This window comes from Macaca thibetana, chromosome 2 (assembly GCF_024542745.1).
Source record: "Macaca thibetana thibetana isolate TM-01 chromosome 2, ASM2454274v1, whole genome shotgun sequence".
In the NCBI taxonomy this organism is placed as follows: Eukaryota; Metazoa; Chordata; class Mammalia; order Primates; family Cercopithecidae; genus Macaca; species Macaca thibetana.
In genome coordinates this window covers 154562022-154585576 of record NC_065579.1, presented here as the reverse complement: position 1 = coordinate 154585576, position 23555 = coordinate 154562022, and the positions used below count along the sequence as shown (strand labels likewise).

General features: G+C 36.0%; 3 protein-coding genes across 10 annotated transcripts in view; 1 reads left to right on the top strand and 2 right to left on the bottom strand.

Moving 5' to 3' along the window:
* The window catches only part of NDUFB4 (NADH:ubiquinone oxidoreductase subunit B4), an 812324-nt gene that overhangs the window by 134278 nt on the left and 654491 nt on the right, over positions 1 to 23555 (top strand). The window lies entirely within an intron of this gene.
* LOC126949250 (cytochrome c oxidase copper chaperone) overlaps positions 1 to 23555 on the bottom strand; it is an 846236-nt gene that overhangs the window by 244618 nt on the left and 578063 nt on the right. The window lies entirely within an intron of this gene.
* GSK3B (glycogen synthase kinase 3 beta) overlaps positions 1 to 23555 on the bottom strand; it is a 270425-nt gene that overhangs the window by 96968 nt on the left and 149902 nt on the right. For both annotated transcript variants that reach the window (XM_050781893.1, XM_050781894.1), the window contains exon 4: positions 5206 to 5316. In XM_050781893.1, coding sequence (XP_050637850.1) covers positions 5206 to 5316 — 111 coding nt within the window. The remainder of the gene's footprint in view (positions 1 to 5205; positions 5317 to 23555) is intronic.

Sequence of the window (23555 nt, the reverse complement as noted above, 5' to 3'; positions counted from 1 at the left end):
ACTCTGTGAGATACACATTATCCCCAGTTTTGCAGAAGATATTGAGGTTCAATGGTCACAATTTTTTTAATTTTTCATTTTATTCAAAGTTCATACAAAATTGTTAACATTTCTATAAAATAATTACTATGCTTCAGGTTACAGGACAAAATATCACAGAAGGGAATGTACTCTGCAGTTGAACACAATTCGAACAGTTAGTTATATGTAACTGAAATCCAATGCCCTCTTCTCGGTGCCATAATATCTGATAATAAAATAATAAAGCAAGTAATAGAATACATGTTAAAACAAGTAATACCAATTTTGTTTATGATTCAAAAAATGCATCTAACTCTCTTGTGTGATCAGACCCTGTCCTTAAACATGTCTTTTCAACAAAAAAAAAATTATTAAGTTCACAACAATGATTTGCCAGTCATCTGTTTTAGAGCTGCATTTTAAAACCTACTTAGTTCTGAAATATACTCATCAGAAAAGCAAAGGTGCTCAAAAAGTTTTTAACCTGTATCTTGCTCATAGAACATACTCAACTCTCCCAGAAAAAGTGAAAGGCAATTACAAAGAAATGCAGTTGCCATTCTGGTGGCATGTATGCCAAACAAGTCCGTATCAGATGATGAGGTCCATGAAGGCAAGAGTTACTTGCATTTACTACTTTTATATCTCTCTCACAATCTAACATTTTTCATACAACAGGATTACAATAAAACTATGTAGAATGACCATGTGAAGGAGATCAACTCATAACTCATCAATTCCAGACACTGTTTTCATCTTTTCAGAACTTTAAAGGATCTATGTCCCCAAAGAATAATGCCCAGAGCCAACAGATCTGGCCTCTGAAAGGGCTGTGGTTACATTAAAAAACAAAACAAAACAAAACCCTTTTCCCACAATGGGGAGAAAGAAAGGAGTGCTAGATCTCTCTCTGTATGCCAACCTCAGTATGTACAATAATTTTATTTTCATTTTTAAAATACATAATGCCAGATATCTAGCTCAACTATTTGCTGGCAAAAATACAATTAGTGCACAGGGTTGTTCACTATAGAACTATTTTTAATAGCAAAACCCAAAAAAACACAACAAAAAACAAGGGGAAAACAGCATGTGCATTAATAGCTCACTGGGTGAATTAACTAGAATACAGTCACATGATGAAGTAATATGGTAGCCATGAAGAAGGTGATATACACACACATGAAAATATGGACTGATCTCTAGGATATATTTTTAACTGAAAAAAAGAGAAAACCGTGTACTTTATGTAACCATTTATATAAAAACGGTAAGAATAATGGCATGTTTGCTTATTTTAAAAATGGTAGGATAAATTATTAACATTTAAAAAATATTTAACACTGGTAAAGGAAAGGAACAGAGCAGAGGGAACAGAGATAAAAGCTAAACTTCTTTGAACCTTGTTTTGTCAATCTTGCTTTGAACTATGTATAAATATATTAATTTAAAAGTAAATTTTATTTAAAAATTTAGAAAACCACAATCTATAATAAAAGTAAACTGAAACAAACAAATGCTTAATAGAACATCATCACACAGAGAGGAATTATTCAATTTTTTTGAGATGAAGTCTCGCTCTGTCACCCAGGCTGGAGTGCAGTGGCGCGATCTTGGCTTACTGCAACCTCCGTTTCAGAGGTTCAAGTGATTCTTCTGCCTCAGCCTCCTGAGTAGCTAGGATTACAGGCGTGCTCCAGCACGCCCAGCTAATTTTTATATTTTTTAGTAGAGGTGGGGTCTCGCCATGTTGGCCAGGCTGGTCTCGAACTTCTGACCTCAGGTGATCTGCACACATCGGCCTCCCAAAATGCTGGATTACAGGCATGAGCCAATGTGCCTGGCCTCAGTGTTTCTTTAGAACAGAGACATTTGATTGTTCATCCCTAATGAGATCTAACAGGTAAAATTGAGCTGTGCTTAGATCTTAAATTATTTTTAGCTGGTGGTGCTAGTGTTGGAATTGTTATTCTAAGACAGTTATGTAGGGTGCAGGGTAGAATAAGTTATTAAATATACTGCTATCATTGAGAAATGAAATTTTCAATGTAAGAGAAAGGAAATACAAATATAAGATTATTACAGTTAAGTAAAAACTCATAAATTTTATTTGAAAGTATCAATATGAACTCATGGTGTATTTATTTTCAGAAAAAAAAAAAAGATGCATTACATCTGAGAAAATTATCCACATATTTCCTAGCTCTGTTCACTAAAAAGACCCAGAAACAATAACCAATCCTGTGACAGTTAGCACTTCTAGCATCCAGACTGTGGTCTCTAAATACCACCTCCCACTCAAAGAGCAAGGTCTTCTTGAAGAAAAGGTTGATTCTAAGTCTGAGGAAGAATGTGTAAGATGAACCTGGAATACTTTGTCATGTTAGAAAGCAAGGAAATTGTCAAATATTATTAACACTCACACAAGATATTTTAAAACAAACAACAAAACACCTCACTGGTACCTATGGAGGATGCTATGGAATTGACTAATTATTATAAATTTCAGTAAATGAAGAAAAGGAAGGAAGGAAGGAAGGAAATAAAAAAGAACATCCTTATCTATATATATATAAAGTATATATACACTTTATATATAAATATATACACTATATATACATTATATATAGTGCATACACTATATATATAGTGTATATTATATATACTATATATATGACTCCTTGCCAACAAGGAGTGCTAGCAAAAGTGCTTAAAGAACTTCTATTATTATTATGATTATTATTAGCTTATGCAAAATCTACCCAAGGAACTTCTATTATTAATGTTCCTACTTTGGTAACTCTTTTATTATTGTGAAGCTTAAATTTTTAACAATTAAGACTTCAAAAACCCTAACCATAAGACATTCAGAGTCAATGTCATTTTATTTTCTACAGTCATTTCCATAAAGGGTTAAATTTAAAAATTGTATTTAGACACCTGAACTTTCAAACTTAACTACTAGTTTTCACAATATTCACAATAGTGTATAGTGTATACACTATATATAGTGTATACATATATAGTATATATACACTATAATATACACTCTACTATAATATATACACTATATACAGGATATATAATATATACTTTTTTATATACACACATACACACTGTAATTCTTATATGTGAAAGTAAAAATATCTAGAATTTGCTTCAAAAAAATAAAGGGAGTGCAGAGTAGAAAATGGTATAGATAAAATAATTTTGGCTACGAATTGATAACTGTTAATATTGTCTCACAGGTACATGGAGGTTCACTGTTCTATTTTCTCTCTTTTTATATATGCTTTTATATATGCTTGAAATCTCCAATAATAAAAACAAAAGTTTAGAATGAGTAAAGATCCTGAAATAAGCAAAATTTCTGTAGACAGATATATGAACAGAAAATCATTTGACATATCTTAAGAAGTAGCAGAAAATATGTACTGCTTAACTAGGGATCATTATAGGTCATGAAGAGATAAGTAAATTTGGAGAGTTGTTTCAACAGAGGTATCATTATACGCCTGTTGTTTCTGCCAATAGAAAAGAATATGACATTTCTAGACTCTTCACCACTTCATAATACATACATTTTGTCTTGTTTTATAGTTGTTTGTGCCATTTTTTTCTACTTATTAGAAGAAGACTAAAATATTTCATTAGCTTCAGATTATTCTGCAATAATTTACCATTTACTGGCTGAATCAAAGATGTGGAACAAAAATCTGGTCACTTTTAATGTATTGTTAGGACCTTCTATTACTTCTACTTTACAGCCTCCAAATGTTTTCTCATATGCTAAGCTCATCCTATGGGCCAAAATGGTATATTGTGGCCAGTAAATAAATAAGTACAATTTTACCAACACGAAAGCTAAGCAGAGAATGGATCAGTGACCCGTTTGGAAGGATATAACTAATTTTTTGCCTCAAAACTAGGTCTTCAGGACCAAATTTAGGGTTTCTTCTACTTCATAAATGTGCCACCTCTCTGTACTAGCACTAAGAGCCACAGAATAGGCAGACCCAGACCATCATAATGTAAATTAAGCAGCTCAAAAATTATTCTAGACTTAGTTCAAAGGAATGTACTGCTGTGCTAGTTATCTAGAATAGGACCTGCTGTTCTAAAACCAGAATAAAGTACTACAGTAAATTTGTAGTAGAAAACTGTTTCTTTTAGTCTTCTACTATCATCAGTTCAACTATAACCTCAACCAAATTTTGATAAGCCCAAATAAAATTATACTGAAATCAGAATTTAATTCCTCGTACTAAATTCAACAGGAATCCCGGACTCCTTGCCAAAGTAATCTAGCTAACAAAAGTGCTTAAAGAACTTCTATTATTATTATTATTATTATTATTAGCTCATACAAAATTCACCCAAAGAACTTCTATTATTAATGTTCCTACTTTGGTAACCCTTTTATTATTGTGAAGCATAAATTTTTAACAATTAAGACTTCAAAAACTCTAACCACAAGACATTCAGAGTCATTGTCATTTTATTTTCTATACTCATTTCCATAAAGGGTTAAATTTAAAAATTGTATTTAGATATCTGAACTTTCAAACTTAACTACTAGTTTTCACAATGCCATAGTTAATAAAATAATTTGTTACTAATAATTAACCACAACTTTAATAAAAATCATGCTAAATACCTAGCCATTCTGCCATGAGTTCTAGCAAATAAACAAGATGGCACTGATATTAGATACCAAAAAATAAACAACATCCAGTGTACATTTAAAATCACCAACAGTTTAAGCTGCAGCTACAGATGCCAATATATAAATTGCATTTATGAACAAATGAATTGGAATATATTTATAACTATATTTTACAATTTTATATGATACGCTCCTATGTTGGTTTGTGGCACAATAAAGATATCAGAAGTTAAATAAAAATGTACTATGGCTAGAAGAAATAAAATCTATAAATGTCTGTCAAAAATATTCACTGTAATTTACCAGAATATCTTTACTATCTGAGTTATAAAACTTCAAAAGGTGCACACTTCACGTTTTAAAACTGTAAAAGGATTTAACAAAGTTCCAACAATACCTAGTTTACAGTTTTTCTACCTGAGTATTAAATACAATAATATAGTTAAAACATACAAGAGGCTCTCGTTGGTTCATAAAAAATGTTTTCTAAAATGGAAAATTGTTCTGTTTTTACATACCTTGACATAAATCACAGGGAGCGTCTGTTTGGCTCGACTATAGTGTCTGGCAACTCTGTATACTGTTTCCGGAACATAGTCCAGCACCAGATTAAGATAGACCTCATCTTTCTGAAAGAGTTTATTAAAAAAAAAAAAAAACAAAACAGATTAGAAACTGGTTTTTAAATATTCAAATTAAATTCTCTAGACATTTACTTATTTGGATTTTTAAAGATTAATGTGTTAATTTTCATTATATAAAATTACTTCAGAATATAACCATAATAATAAAAACAAGTCAACCACACCTTTTTACTAATAATTCAATGGGGAAAAAATAGTCGTTTCAATATTGTTAAGATTCCCAATTACATTTAAACGATTATTTTGGTTACCATGATTTCAGACGATATCACCCATCACAAAATTTAATATTTTCTAGGCTGATAATCAATGTCCTCATATCCTATTAAGATAAGTATCATAGTGGCAGGGAGAGTACTGAATCTGAAACTAAGAAACATGGATTTCTAGCCCTAGCTCTACTAGTTGGTGTGTGCAAGTCACTTGCATCTCTAGGCTTCAGTTTCTTTAACTACAATATGAAAAGTAAGACTAAACAGTCCCAAATGTCTCTAACCTCCACACACAAAAAAAGATCTTACAGTTACCTGATAGTATATAACTGAGAGAACAACCACTTGTCTTCTATAATTAACTGAAATATAAAAAATAACCTATAAGGCAACGTGTTACCATACTCACAAGCTTATTACAGGTCATATGTTCAAATATCCATGCTCAGCAGCATACAGACACCAACCCAGCATCAGTGGAGAAAAAGAAAGGCATTCTAACTTAAGCACCAAGTAGGAAGGAGGAGCAGGGCACTGCCCTTACCTCGTTTATGTGGCCAGTATCAGGTAAACCGAAGCAGAAAACAAAGTTGAGAATCACCATGTTCAAGTATAGAATTGGCTACTGAGTGGGAAATACTGTGGATAAGCAAACTTTCACAATCTCCCAATTTGAAATAATCTTACCTACCAAACTGAAGTGAGAATTTCAAGTTTCAGCATTTATTGAGCATTTTCCATATATCAGTGGCCACAGCAGAGGAAATAAAAGTATTAAAGAAATGACATCTAAACTGTGTATGAAAGGAGCATTTCACGCAGACAGAGAAAACTATATTCAAAATGTAAGGTCACGTAAGAGTACAGCAGAGATCAGGAAATAGGGAAACATCATGCCACTGACCCTACTACCTTCTCACTACACTTCACGCACTTATGTTCTCCTCCTTTCCTTCCTTAGCCTTAAATTCCACGGTCCATCATTATCCTCTCTTTCTAAGACAAGCGTCAACAAACCACGGGAATAGTCTGCTTCCTGTTTTTAAAAATAAACTTTTAATGGAACAGAGCTATGCCATTCAGCTAAGTATTGTCTATGGCCGCTTTGGGACTACAGTGACAGAACTGAGCCATTGTGACAGAGACTAGATAGCCTGCAAAGGCAAAAATATTTAAGAAAAAGCTTTTGGTTTTTCCACAACCCTGGTTGAGTTCAGTTTTCTGCCCAGTCCATGTCTACGACCAAAGAGCTGAATATGGCTGCAAAGAAACCTCTAATTATGTTGATTGGTCTTATGTTAAAGTCATCATCAAAATTTAATTTGTTGGCCAGGCGTGGTAGCTTACACCTGTAATCCCAGCATTTTGGGAAGTTGAGGTGTGCAGATCGCTTGAGCTCATGAGTTTGAGACCAGCCTGGGCAACATGGCAAAACCCCATCTCTACAAAAAAATACAAAAATTAGCCAGGCGTGGTGGTGTGCACCTGTAGTCCCAGCTACTTGGGAGAAGGAGGTGGGAGAATGGCTTGAGACTGGGAGGCAAAGATTGCAACAATCCGAGATCACACCATGCACTCCAGTCTGGGTGACAGAGCCACAACTTGTCTCAAAATCAATTCGTCCAGCAATAATTATACACTTTCCTGGTCCATCCACTTTTCCAAACCACTTAATTTCTTCTTTCCTCCTCTTCAACCTCTAACACCCCTTCTCTGTCCTCAGCCTCAACAGATGGCCTTGCTTGCATCACTACAAGCACTAACCTACCAGCATCTATCTCCGTATACTCTTATTTTACTTCTATATCTAGAGATAAGCTAACCCAGCTCCTTCCTAAGGCAAACATTGCTACATGTTAAAACAAAAACAAAAATGGTCCTGTTCTCAAGGTCACTGCTCCAGAATTTTTTTTTTTGTCATTCTGCATTAACTATTCCGTGTGGAAACATTACAATCAGCACATAAACTCGCTATTATTTCTCCCATCTGATAAAACAAACTATCCATATTTCTGCCTCCTCTCCTTAATCTGACTTTCTCTAATTCCTCTCTCCTCCTATTCTAAAACTTACGCCAACAGAATTTCACTACCACTATGCCAAAATTATTCCAGATCAACAATATCCTTGTTGCTGAATCCAAAGCCAATTTTCAGTCATCATCTTACCCTTCTCATCTACTTGACTTAGCACTACCATTTGGAAAAGTCAATCATGTTCCTTTCATTGAAGCACCTTCTTCACTTCACAGGACACTGTACTTTTTTGGTTTTCATCCTACCCTACAGACAACTCTTCTTTTCTCCATTTCTACTTCCTCCTATTCTCTTTGATCTGTTAAAAATTGGAAGATCCCTGGAATTAGTCCTCAGACCTCCTCTATTCTTTAAACTCACTTGCCCTTGATAATCTCATCCAGTCTAATGGCTCAATACTACTATATACTGATTATAAATATATACACATATACTAGACTTCTGCCCTTAACTCCACACTAGTATATCCAACTGTGTATCTGGTATTGCTCAGGCTAAAAACCTTAGAATCATCCTAAATCAACTCCCAGCCCCTTCTCTCTTACACTTTCACACACACACACCTATACCCACACACACACCCTCATAGCCAAATGCCAGAAAATATGAATGGTTCTACCTTTAAAATTTATCCGGATCCAACCACTCATCATTTTCACTGCTAGAACCCTTGTCTAAGCCACTATCATCTTTCACCTGGATTACTGTAATATCTTCCTAAATGGTCTGCTTCTACCTTTATTCCTTTCCAGTCTACTATCAACTAAAATCAAGTTAAATTAGACTGTATCTCTTCTACTCCACCTAATTGGTCTATAAGATACTACACACTCATCTCATTATTTCTGTCTTCTATTCCTCTACTCCACTGCTGTCCTCACTGCTAACTTTTCTCTAGCCAAGCTAGTTCTCTGCTATTTCTTGAACACATATGGTACATTTTCACATTCAGGGATTCTGTACTTCAGGGCTTCTAGTCCTTTAACCTAGAATGTTCTCCCCCCAGACATGCTCAAAGCTCATTTGTCTCAACTCCTTTAAAATCTTTGGTTAAAGTGTTACCTTCTTAGTATGGCTTTCCTTAATCATTCCATTTAAAATGCCAACTCATTCCTCCACCTCCACATTCCCCATCTTCCTTTCCCACTTTATAAACGAAACTTACCACAAGTAAATGAAACTTACATTTTCTAACCACACAGTTTATTTTATCTGCTTCCTCTGACTAGACAAGGTTCCATGATGGCAAAGGCTTTTGTCTGTTTTATTCACTGCTCTATCTCTATGTAGAATAGTGCCTAGCACACAGTAGGTACTCAGTAAATATTTGCTGGCTAAATTAAGTTTAGGGGCAATGGGCATTTTTTTAAAACTTAGTATTACATATTTCACAATGTATACACATATAAAAATCATGTTGTACACTGTAAATATATACATTTTTATTTTTCAATTATATCAATAAAGCTTGAAGAAAAAAATTAGATTACAAACTGACATGTCTGTTTTAACTCAAACAGTATTATGGAAAATGGATATGGAGAGGAGGAGACTTGGGAAGATGAGAATGAATGCAGGGTAAGCAGCTGGAAACCTTCTACAAGAATCCAAAGGCTGGATCAGGGCATAAGGCAATAGGGATTTTTTTTTTTAAAGCAGGGAGAAGGTAGGGTAGGTATACTGGCTAGTTGAACATAAGACTAATAGAGAACCCAAGAAACAAAGAGACTGGGATTAATTTAACTGTTTTAAAGTGTGGGCAACTAAGTAGGTGATGAGACATAGAAAGCAAAAAGAGTAGAAAGGTCTGAAGGAAAAATTATCTGAACTTTTACTTAATGAATCTCAGAACACTTTGGGTAGCTATATTACATAGGTGGTTGCAAACAGAGGTCAAGGCAAAACTCAGGAAGCAGGAGTGGAGTACAGCTTGAGATTCAGGCAATAGCTGAAGCCATGAGAATAGACGTGTTCACCTAAGAAGACGACGCAGAGTTGAAGAGTAAGGAAAGGACTGAGTATGGAATCCTGAAAAACACTAAATTTAAGAAGCAGGTAACATAGGGGACTTAGCAAACATGAAGAAAAAACTAAGAGGCACAAGAAATCAAGGAAAGATTAACATCGATGATCCAAAGCTGAAATTTCTCTAACGGTGAGAGGTGAAACTGTGAAACATTTCAATAGCAGACGGGATGAGGACTAAAAATAGGTTATTCGATCTATACCCAATATCTTGGTATATCTTGGTTCAAGGATGCTCTTGGAAAAAGAGGTTTCAGACCACGGTGCCAGTAGCAACCAAGCTTTATTGGTTCATGAGTGAGCAGGTAGCAGGTGAGGAATAGGAGGTAGTTAATTCAATTTACTCTCACAAAGTCTCTGGTGATGAAAGTAAACAAAGAACTGGGAGTTGGTAACTCTAGGGGAGCAAAGTCAAAGAAACATTGCCGCTGGGTTTTTGTTTGCATTTTTTACTGGCTAAAAGATATTACTGGCTGAAAGAGTCCCAAATTTATTTGTAAGCTAAGTAGACAAGAGTAGAATAAAGTTATAAAAAAGGAAGAAAGGCCGGGTGTGGTGGTCAACGCCTGTAATCCCAGCACTTGGGAGGCCGAGGCCGGAGGATTATGAGGTCAGGACATCGAGACCATCCCGGCTAACATGGTGAAACCCCGTCTCTACTAAAAATACAAAAAATTAGCCAGGCATGGTGGCAGGTGCCTGTAGTCCCAGCTACTTGGGAGGCTGAGGCAGGAGAATGGCTTGAACCCAGGAGGCAGAGGTTGCAGTGAGCTGAGATCATGCCACTGCATTCCAGCCTGGGAGATAGAGCAAGACTCCATATCAAAAAAAGAAAAAAGAGGGAAAAGGGATAACTGAAACTGAAGAAGCAAGATTCTAGAAAATCAGGAGAAGGAAGAAACAAGGACAAAGACAAACTATATAGCATAGTAATTAAGAAGTAAGATTAGCATGAGTCATATAAAACTATATAGAAGTCCCAATTCTGTTACTAGGAGTTATGTGACTATGAGCAAGTTATTTAACCTCACTAAGCATCAGTTCCTCATCTGTAATATTTAGCTAATGACAGTATCTATTTTAAAGAACTGTCATGATATTATAAGAAATAATCAATGTGAAATTCTTTAAATACATTACCTAACACACAATACTCAAGTTTTAGCTATTTTCATCCTTTAAAAAAGTATCTTTTTTCCTTTAAATCTAAAATAAGTGATTAGGTATTATGGAAAAGGAAAGAAATGTAAGCTGAATGAGTTATGTGTGATGATCCTATTTCTTAACGATGATATGCAAAACTAGGGGAAACAAGAGTAATGCTGAAGGCTAAAAGAAAAAAAATGCAGAGATCAAAATTCAGGAGAATCAGTTCCCATTGTAAATGAGGTCTAAAAAAGAGAACAAATAAACAGAATGCTCAATTGGTGTGAAAAGGATTGCTGTATTAAATAGAGTTCAAAGAATGGGGAGTCTCAGGTATCAGAAAGGTCATTAACACAGATGTCAAAACCATTTTTTCAACTATTACTCAATCACTAAGTTTCTTGATTTTAATGATCTATTTTACTAAATTGATTGTTATACACTATGAACAACCTTGAGATGTGTATACCACTACATTCCAATTTACTTCATTTACTAAACAATCATACTAACAGGTAAGAATATAAAGGCTGAACCAGGTATGGTGGCTCATGCCTATAATCCTAGCACTTTGGGAGGCCAAGGCAGAAGGATCATTTGAGTCCAGGAGTTCGAGACCAGCCTGGGCAACACAGGGAAGCACCATTTCTACAAAAAACAGAAACAAAAAAATTGGCCGGGCGTGGTGGCTCATGCCTGTAATCCCAGCACTTTGGGAGGCCGAGGCAGGCAGATCACCTGAGATCTGGAGTTTGAGACCAGCCTGACCAACATGCAGAAACCCCATCTTTACTAAAAATACAAAATTAGCCCGGCATGGTGGCGCATACCTGTAATCCCAGCTACTCTGGAGGCTGAGGCAGGAGAATGGATTGAACCCGGGAGGCGGAGTTTGCTGTGAGCCAAGATCGTGCCATTGCACTCCAGCCTGGGCAACAAGAGCAAAACTCTGTCTCAAAAAAAAAAAAAAAAAAAAAAAAAAAAAAAATTAGCCAGGCCTGGCAGTGCATGCCTGTGGTCACAGCAGCTCCGGAGGCTAAGGTGGGAGGATCACTTGAGCCCCAAAAGTCAAGGCTAGTGAGCCGTGATGGCACCACTGCAACCCAGCCTGGATGACAGAGTGAAATTCTGTATCCTACACACACACACACACACACACACATTTCTTTATTTTTGTATATTTAAACTATATGTAAGATTAAAAGATGAATGCCAAGTTCAACAGATGTTTCTAGTTATAAGACTATAAGCTCTGTCCTTCCCTTGTCCTAATCAATATTTTTATAAACGATTTCATTTATTTTAGGTTGCAAAAGCAAATGCCATCAACAGCTAAGCAACAAATGTAAAAGTGTGAAGCCAAACTGTGTAATGCAATAAGGGGCAATAGTTGATAAATCACACAGTACAAAACTCTAGTTTAAAAAACAAAAACAAAGTTGTCAAATAAAACACATCATGGGATAGATTTGGCTGTCAATTTATAACCTCTGATTTCAACACAGCCACCTAAGATTGACACAAACCTAGGAAGAATGGCTTAAAATGAAACACTGAATAAAAATTTAAAGAACTTGGCTGGAATGATAAACCAAACCCACAATATGAAATTTAACAAAGGCCCTATGACTAAAATCAAACTATCAATGTATTATTGAGAATGAGAGAACAGAGAAACTCCAGATCAAACTTGACAGTAATACATCTGGAAATTAAAGTAGTATAACTGAACAGAACTCAAAGAGAATCAACATTGAGATGCAACCAATGAAAAACATCATGCAACATTAGGCTACAAAAGTATTGTGTTCAAATCAATGAAGATAATTCCACTCCACTTTGTACAGCTCATGCTGCACTGGAAGTAATGATATTTCTTTATTGGCCTCATATTTTATTCATAATATTAACACGGCAGAATACATCAAAGGAAGGTTAATGAAACCATGTCTGCTACAGGCTGAACAATCTAATTTACTACACTATGGGAAATATGAAGGCACCAATAAATGCTCTTGTTAAATTTATAAATGTTCTAATGTAAAATAAATAGCCACAGGGAATAACCCCCGAGGGTCCATCCCTAGGAAACAACATATGTAGGGAAAACAGTAGTATTTTTCAGTTCCAAAGTATAGTTTTGTTTGAAGCTTCCTGCACAACATAATTAAGAAAGCTGAAGATGCTAATATCTTGAGAAGAAAGACCAGGATTCAGCATTTCTAGCACTCATAATTTTCTGAAACATCTCAGACTTGCTACTTCCTTAATGTAATCTCTCTCCTTTGGATTATCAGACACAATGCTAGAATACTCACAAATTGCAAACTTTAAAAACTAAATAGTTCAGTCACGGTGGCTCACACCAGTAGTCCCAGCACTTTGGGAGGCCGAGGTGGGTGAATTGCTTGAGCCCAGAAGTTTGACACCAGCCTGGGCAACATGGCAAAACCCCGTCTCTACCCAAAATACAAAAATTAGCCAGGCTGGTGGCATGCACATGTAGTCCCAGCTATTGAGGAGGCTGAGGCATGAGAATCACTTCAACCCAGGAGGCAGAGGTCGCAGTGGCCAAGACCACGCGACTGCACTCCAGCCTGGGTGACAGAGCAAGATTGTCTCAAAAAACAAAACAAAACAAAAACAAACAAACAAAAATAAAATTTAAAAAAAACCTAAATAGAACACACAGTATCATTTGGGAGGCAGGTGCTGAAAACACTGGAGTCCACTAACATAAGAAACTACTAACCTCAAATAACTGATACTAGGTTTCCAAAACACTGGCAAAGGGGTCAATGCCAGAAGTCCTTTGAAAGAAATCTGCTATTATACAAAGTGGATCTTACTTAGAAACTTCCAAAAAAATTACATAATGTATAATTTAGGGAGTAGTTCTATGGCTCAGTTTTCCTAGTCATTACTTTTATTAATAAACTATTCTCTAATCACTGATAACCACTCTTCTATGAACTCCACATTAAAACCACACACTGAGTAAGAAATTTAAGTGATAAAATTTTGATCACATGTAACAACAGCAGCTGAGATAACTCCACCCTACCTTTGGAAAACACATTAGTATGATGTGTTATCTCCAGATAACTTCGGAGGTCAAGGAAATAAAATGACTTGAGGCTACATTTTTAAATAGAATCATGATATAATTTTAAAAATCTGATGGAATGCAATGCAACATATTAGAGATCCCAGGAATAAGACATCAAATGCAGCATCACGGTAACCCAGGATTCTCATCAGAAATGGGTTGGGCATTCCAACTGGCAAAAATCTTCAAAACAGCTATCTTTTCTCTGATGGGTATGCCAGGCTGGCTAGAGATGAGAATATAGTATTAATAGCGAAGAGTGTGTGGATTAGGTAAAAGAGAGTATCTTTTTGCTTGAGAGGTTGTGGGAAGGAAATGGGAAAGGGTAGGCACCTAGTATACAACAATGATTAAGGCAAGTTTCATCCCTCACACCTTAAAACAAAATAAACACTAAAATTACCAACTTTTCTTTTTTTTTAGGAAAATAACATGCCAGAAGAAAACATGGGTATTTCTGCAAATCTTGGAAGACAAAAGAGCTAAGCCATGGAGAAAAATAATGCCAATTTGATTACACAGAACTATAAAACATCTATACTACCTTAAGAAAAAATCTCGCACAAATCCAGTAAAAAAAATCATGACACTCTGGCAAATAAATAAGTAAATAAACTTCTGCTACACATGGCAAAAGCCTGATTTGTTTTTCTTTAAAAAGTACAAATAGTACTTGGAAGTCAGTAAGAAAAAAACAGCATTCAAATAGAAAACATGGAAATATGGGCTGGGTGCAGTGGCTCACACCTGTAATCCCAGCACTTTGGGAGGCTGAGGCTGAGGTCAGGAGTTCGAGACCGGCTTGGCCAACATGATGAAACCCTACCTCTACCGAAAATACAAAAATTAGCTGGATGTGGTGGCAGACACCTGTAATCTGAGCTACCCTGGGGGCTGAGGCAGGGGAATTGCTTGAACCTGGGAGGCGGAGGTTGCAGTGAGTCAAAATCATGCCATTGCTCATCCCCACTCCCTGCAAAACAAACAAACAAACAAACAAACAAACCAAGAAAGAAAATATGGAAATATGTATTAACAGATGGTCAAGAAAAATGCTCAGCCTCACACATAATTAAAGAAATGTAATAAAGATAGCGATAAGCCAGAATTTTTCATCTATCAAACTAAAAAGAAAATTCAATCTGAGAAAACTAAGTATCGAAATAGATCATCATTCAATATGAACTATAACAATTCTTGTGAAAGTCCAAACTCATGCAATCTTTTGGGCAGGCAATGGGTTAATACATTAATTCAGAAGTGAAGACATAGAGCCCCCCAACTAGACTCAGCAATGTCACTTTTAGGGATTACGTCTATGAAAACAATTCTGTGTGTACATGCTCATGCATTCATAAAATTTGTGAAGAGCAAGAATTAAAAACACCACATCTACATGCCATTATCTTATAGTGCCAGAAAACAAAAACTTGCTTTAAAATAAAACAAAAAGCCCACATGATAGTATGTGAAAGAAGCACAGAAGCCTCCAAGCGCGGTGGCTCACGCCTGCAATCCCAGCACTTTGGGAGGCCGAGGTGGGCGGATCACCTGAGGTCAGGAGTTCGAGACCAGCCTGGCCAACATGGTGAAACCCCGTCTCTACTAAAACTACAAAAGTGAGCTGGGTGTGGTGGCAGGCACCTGTAATCCCAGCTACTCAGGAGGACGAGGCAAGAGAATCGCTTGAGCCCAGGAGGCGGAGGTTGCAATGAGCAGAGACGGAGCCACTGCACTCCAGTCTGGGTGGCAGAGCAAGACTCTCTCATAAAATAATAACCATAATAATAATAAAACAAAAAACAAACAAACAAAAAAGAAACACAGGAGCTAGCTGACAGAACTCCCAATGGCCAAACCCAGGACAATTTGGCCAATAAAATAAATATCCATAAATCCACACTGATAGAAATAAATGACTAGATTAATACATGGGGGAAAAGAGATATGTCCCTTATGCAAAATAAATTGAAATAATTTGTGTAGCTACTCCACCATTAAGGAAAAGAAGTACAGGGGCATAATTCCCACCTTAAGTGTAGTCTCTGCAGCATAGTGACTTCCTTCCAAGGAATAAAGTATGGAAAGAGGGGGGGAAAGAGTAATTTTACAGTCAAGAAAACTAAACACTACATCAGTTAGGTGTTGAAAGTCAGTTAACAGCAGTCATAAAGCATGTGTCCTAGATACGAAGTGATGAAAATGACACTTTACCTCTCTGTTGTCTTCTTGCCAAAAACCTGTAACCCTGGTTTTATCATTAAAAAAGCAGAGAAACTCCAATAGTAAGGCATCCTACAAAACATCTGATCAGTACTCCACAGAAGTGTTGAGATCATCAAAACCAAGGAAAGTCTAAGAAACTGCCACGGTGAAAAGGCAAGTAAGATAAGACCACTAACATCTCATTACATTGTAATGTGTGATCCTCAATGTGTTATTCTTTCTTCTACTTTGTAAATGTAATGTGGTATCTCAAATGGGATCATAAACGAAACAAAAGACATTAGACAAAAACTAAGGAAATCTGAATAAACTATAATAATTAACTAACCGTAACAAATGTACCATATTAATATCTTAACAACAGGGGAAACTTTGCAGGGTCTGTCCCTATAGACATAAAAAGCCCTATTACTGTATTGTTGGTAAAGAGGGAACATGCTCCAAAATAATATAATATGTTATTACATTTACATATAATGTATGTGCTCATACAGGCATATAAGAAATTTATATCTGTTAAAAGTGGGATTAGGGAATTTAGGGACTAGGGTAAAAAAGATTTCTTTTAATTTACTCCATTCTGTAATTTTTAAAATAATATGCATATAATAACATTTTAGTTTTGCTGAAATAGTAAAATAACATAAAAACAGATGACAAGTGATATTCAAAAGAAACTCCTTTATTTTTGAGCAGATGATAATTACCACCTCATTTGCTGTTAGTAACATTTATATTTTATGAGGAGGTCCTGATAATTCAAACTCAAGAGCTTTATTATTACTTATATATTCATTCTCTAGGTCACACTCCATTGAAAATGTTAGCATTTCATCAGTCAAGTTTCATCCAGATAATCAATAAACCACTTTAATAAGACATCAACATAAAACTTTAAGGAAGACAGACCAAGTGAGCTTAGATAGGTAATCACTTTATTTCCTTGAATAAAATTCCCTTCTATCAGTAATTTTCATATAGCAAGGTAAAGAGAGAGGAAAAGAGGGGAGAATTGTATATTGTCAACCTGATCAAGGTACCATTTCTGTAATTTGGGGTTTTCATCTAATTGAAAAAGAACAACAATGACAACAAAATTATTATTATTTTTATTATTATTTTTTTTTTGAGATGCAGTCTCATTCTGTTGCCCAGGCTGGAGTGCAGTGGCGTGATCTCTGCTCACTGCAAGCTCCGCCTCCCAGGTTCACGCCAGTCTCCTGTCTCAGCCTCCCCAGTAGCTGGGACTACAGGCACCTGCCACCACGCCCGGCTAATTTTTGTATTTTTGGTAGAAACGGGGTTTCACTATGTTAGCCAGGATGGTCTCGATCTCCTCACCTCATGATCCACCCACCTCGGCCTCCCAAAGTGCTGGGATTACAGGTGTGAGCCACCATGCGCGGCCTACAAAATTATTTTTATACTAGGAGGCTGACTTTGACCTAATCATTTATGAACCCACTTCTACTTTCTTAGCCTCATCTCCACTACCATCCCCACTACCCCAACTTTATATACCAGCAATTTCAAACTACTTGTATCTCCTCTACACACACTGTGCTATTAAACATCACCCAGTCTTTAAAATACTCTGTACTCCTTGGCACACACCAGTTCTACACTATTTATCTAAATAGTTCCTATTAATTGATATTAAAACCAATTCTTCACAGACTCTTCCTAAAAACAGAAGCAGAGGGAATACTTCTCCATGTCATTCTATGAAGCCAATATTACCCGATACTAAAAGCAAAGACATGACAAGAAAAACAAAAACAAAACAAAACAAACTACTGATCAATATCCCTTATGAATATAGATGCAAAAATTCTTAACAAAGTACTGTTTAGCAACATATAAAAATGATTATACACTATGACCAAGTGAGATTAATCTCAGAAATGTAAGGTAGATTTAACATTCAAAAATCAACTTATATAAAACACCGTTTTAATAAAAACAAAAACCACATAATCATGTCAATAGAGAAAAAGCACTTGCCAAAATACAACACCCTTTCATAAAAATGCTTCAACAAGCTAGAAATAGAAGAGAACTTCCTCAACTGATAACATTACATGTGTGAAAAACCCAAGACTAACATTATACTTAAAGATGAAAGACTGAATGCTTTGCCCCTAAAATCAGGAGCTAGAACAAGAATGTCTGCTTTTACCTCTTCTAGTAAGCACTGTACTAGAGGCTCTAGCCAGAACAGTGGCAAGGAAAAAAAAAAGGCTTCAGGTAAAAAAAAAAACACACACACACACACACACACACACACACACACACACACAAACCTGGGAGGCAGAGGTCGAAGTGAGCCGAGATCGTACCACTGCACTCCAGAGACTGGAGTGCAGTGGTACGATCTCAGCTCACTTCGACCTCTGTGGAGACTGGAGTGCAGTGGTACGATCTCGGCTCACTTCGACCTCTGCCTCCCAGGTTCAAGTGATTCTCCCGCCTCAACCTCCCAAGTAGGTGGGATTACACACCACCATACCTGGCTAATTTTTGTGTTTTTAGTAGAGAGAGGGTTTTGCCATGTTGACCAGGCTCGTCTCAAACTCGTGACCTCAGGTGATACACCTGCCTTGGCCTCCCAAAGGGCTGGGATTACAGGTGTTAGCCACCACACCCAGCCTCAGGTATTATATGTTGATAAAAAAAATCAATTCATCAATGAGATATAACAATTATATACACATATGCACCAAACAAGACAGCCCCCAATACATGAAACAAACACTAACAGAACAGAAGGGACAAATGGGCAGCTGTACAATAGTTGGAGATTTCAATATACCACTCTCAGTAATGAACAGAACATCAAGACAAATCAATAAGGAAACAGTAAACTTGAACAACACTGTAAACCAACAGGACCCAACATACATATATAGAATATGGCCACTCCAAATAGCCGAGAACACATTATTTTGCACCTGAGCATAGGTCTAGGCAGTATAGACCATATATTAGGCCACAAAACAAATGTTAATAAATTTTCAATGACTGAAATCATGTGAAGTATCTTTTCTGACAACAATGAAATGAAACTAAAAATTAGTAACACAAGGGAAACTAGAAAATTCACAAATGTGTGGAAATCAAACAATTCACTGTAGACAACCAATGGTTCAAAGAAGATACCAGACAACACACTTGCTACAGTTTGGATTGTTTGTCCCCCTAAACCTCATGGTGAAACTTGATCCTCAGTGTTGGAGATGGAACCTAATGGGAGGTATCTGGGCCACAGAGGTGGATCCCTCATGAATGGAATTGTGCCTTCCTCTCGGTAATGAATGTGTTCTCATTCTCTGAGTTCCCTCCCACTACAACTGGTTAGTAAAAAGAGCCTGGCACCTCTCTGCTATCTGGCCATGTAAGCACTGCATATGTTGGCTCCCCTTCACCTTCCGCCATGAGTGAAGGCAGCCCGAGGCTTTCACTTTCTAGCAAGCGAAACTGTAAGCTAAATAAACCTCCTTTCCTTTCTTTACAAATTAGTTGGCCTCAGGCATTCCTTTATAGCAGCACTAAACTAAGATAATACTCTTTTTTTTTTTTTTTAAATTTATTTATTATTATTATACTTTAAGTTGTAGGGTACATGTGCATAATGTGCAGGTTTGTTACATATGTATACTTGTGCCATGTTGGTGTGCTGCACCCATCAACTCGTCATTTACATCAGGTATAACTCCCAATGCAATCCCTCCCCCCTCCCCCCTCCCCATGATAGGCCCCGGTGTGTGATGTTCCCCTTCCTGAGTCCAAGTGATCTCATTGTTCAGTTCCCACCTATGAGTGAGAACATGCGGTGTTTGGTTTTCTGTTCTTGTGATAGTTTGCTAAGAATGATGGTTTCCAGCTGCATCCATGTCCCTACAAAGGACACAAACTCATCCTTTTTTATGGCTGCATAGTATTCCATGGTGTATATGTGCCACATTTTCTTAATCCAATCTGTCACTGATGGACATTTGGGTTGATTCCAAGTCTTTGCTATTGTGAATAGTGCTGCAATAAACATACGTGTGCATGTGACTTTATAACACTCTTAAACAAGAAAAATTTTTAAATAGTTAAGACATAATACCAAGACTTATGGGATGCAGCAAAGACAGTGCTCAGAAGGAAATTTACATCTGTAAATGCTTACATTAAGAAAGAAGATCTCAAATCATTAATCTAACTCTACAACCGGAGAACTACAAAAAGAAGAAACTGAACTCAAAGCTAGCAGAAGGAAGAAAATAATAAATATATGAACAGAGATGAATAAAACAGAGAACAGAAAAACAATAGAATCAAAAAAACTAAAAGTATTTTTTTTTTTTAAATCAACGAAACTGACAAACCCTTAAAAGAGTTTAGACGTAGGGATAGACTGACAAATAAAAAGAAGAAAAATAACTAAAATCAGAAATGAAAGTGGGGTCATTACTACTAACCTCACAGAAACAAAAAGGATGAAAACAGCATACTACAAATCATATGTTAACATATTAGGCAATCTGGATGAAATGGGCAAATTCCTACAAACACACAGATTATCAAACTGACTCAAAATGAAACAGACAATCTTAACAAACATATACACAAGTAGAGATTTAATTAGTAATAAAGAAAAAAACCTCCCAACAAAGTCCAGGACCTGATGATTTCAGTGGTAAGTTCTGCCAGTTTATTAAAGAAGAAATTAATAATAATCCTAAAACTCTTCTTAAAAAAACAGAAAAGGAAGGAGCACTTCTTACCTGATTCTATAAGACCAGCACTACCCTACACCAAAGCCAGATAAACACATCACAAGAAAGAAAAATTACAAACCAATATCCCTTATAAATATAAACGCAAAAATCCTCATGAAAATACCAGAATACGAAACCCAATAGTATATTAAAAGGATTATACCCCATGACCATGACTGGGGTATAATCCTTTATCTCAGGAAAACAACAGTGGTTCAACATAAGAAAATCAATGTAATATATCTTGCTAATAAAATGATGGAAAAAACCCCACATGATCATCTCAATTATCACCAAAAGGGCATTTGATAAACTCCAATTCCATTTCATAACAAAAATGAAAATGTTTTAAAAATAACAGTGATAGCTGCGTTATATCATATATGTAATTAATGCTCTTGAACTCTATACAATTATATATTGATATTTAGCAATGAATATCCCAAAAGGAAAATTAAGAAAACAATTCCTTTACAATAACACAATCTATAGAAATAGTTATTGTAATACCTATAATAAATTTTAATATACTTCAAAAAACAAATGTTAATATCTGGGCTGAGCCTATTTTAGCTCTCAGTTTTCTGGAACTATCTAGAAGGCTTTTAATAAATCTACATATCCAACTTCACACTGTCTCAGGCACTGGGCTAAGCATTAAAGAAACAAAATAAAATTTCACCATGCTGTTGAGAATTACACAACCTAGTAAAAAGATCTAGTTAAAAAAATAAAAGAAGTATGTGCAAGATATTCCTAGGAGAGAGAAGCTTTCGGGGCTAAAGGGGCCGGGTAGAGTAAATAGTGAGATAGCAGATGGAGCTACTTTTGAGCAGAGATAATACAATGAAAAAGAACTCAACTAACAAAAATAGAGCAGGGGTGGAGGGTAGGAAAGAGGCATTCCAGAAGGTATTTGCATTAACAGGGATAATACAACATACTCTGACAACTGCACATACTTTGGGCAAGGCTAGAACATAGATAGCCTGTGAGAAAGGAGAGATGAGTCGAGTAAGGTCACGATATAGATGTTCAAAGACCTTGTATATCATGTTAAGAAATAAGGAATTTACCTTTTAGGTAAGTGAGGAAGTGATACAATCAGAAAGATTGCCTGCTGCCATGTTACATGAGGGATGGTCACAACTCCCATCTCCAACATCTCCAATGCTAATTGATCACATAAAGCTTTTGGTAAACCCAGACAATAAATTCTTAAGACAATGACCCATACTCTCTCTTCTAATTGTTTAGAATAATCTATGATTTATCCCTGTTTTAAAATACTGTTTAGGGGTGGGGAGGAAGTAAAGGTATGTACTAGAAGAGAAATCACTAAGAGTTGAGATAAGAAATAATGTGGGCCTGAACTAAGGCAGCATTATCAGTGAAACAGAAAGAACAGATTCAAATAAGTCAACAAAAAGGTCTAGGATAACATCCAGGTTTCTTATTTTAATAACTGATATACAGCAGGGATAAGGGGAGTCTTAAATTCTAACATGCTAAATGCGACGGCTCAGGCTTCCAGGTAGAGACTTCTGGTTGGTACTAAAACTTGAGGCTCTAGAGTTCATCAGGGAGACCTCTACTGAAGATAAACATTAGAGAGTCACTGAAGTCACGAGGATTGAGAATATGGCCCAGCATAAGTATGAAAGTAAAGAAAAATGGAGAATAAAACCCTAGGGAACAGCAAGAACTAATGGTTAGAGGTAATGAAAGAAAAACTCATACACGATACTATACACATTTTACTTACATGGCCACTATTTTCATGGTAACGTAAATGTGTGTGTGTATACACAGGGTATATATAACACAAGTATATATATATATGTGTGTGTGTGTGTGTGTATATATATAATACATAAAACACAAGTGTGTATATATATACATACACACACACACACACACACATACACTATCCTCATTTCAGCAAGAAGAAGAAAGGTTAAGCAACTTGCTTGAGGACACATAGCCAGTACACAGCAGAGTCACTATTCACACCCAAATTGACTCTTTATACTATACTGCTTCAAAATTAACAAGGAACTGCTCTTGGCCTTTTCTTTCTTTCTTTCATCCCTTAATATAACCATATGCACACATACCTGCTCTCAAAAAAGTTAAAACTGAATTAGAAATGAGTACATATACATACATACAAGTTTTAGAAACCTCTGATAAAAGTTCTTTACTAAAAGTAAAACATATACTAAAATTAAGAGTGGTGGTATCAGGGAAGGTTAATGGAATCCAGAGCTAGACTGCCTGGGCTCAAATCTCATCAAAACATTTCTAATAAATATTTATAAATATTTACATAGCTTGCTGTATCTCCTTGGCTCTTGGGTGAATGGCTTGATAATTCTACTTTATCTTTTGGGGGTCAGAGATTTCTTTGAAAATCAAATAAAACACACAAGCTAGCTCCCTCCAAAAAACGCACAATCTTTATTTTAAGAGAATCACATACTTCCTGCAAACTAGAAATTTAAAATACTGGTTTAAATCACTCTATGGGCGGGTCACTTAACTTCTCTCCATCTCCTCTTCAAAGAACTGTTGTGAGGATTAAATGAGCAAATATAAGTAAAGTGTTCAGATTAATGCCCGGCATATAGCATCACATACTTTTAAGCTATTATTATAATTACCATTATTACTAGTACTGCAACTATCATTATTATTATTATTT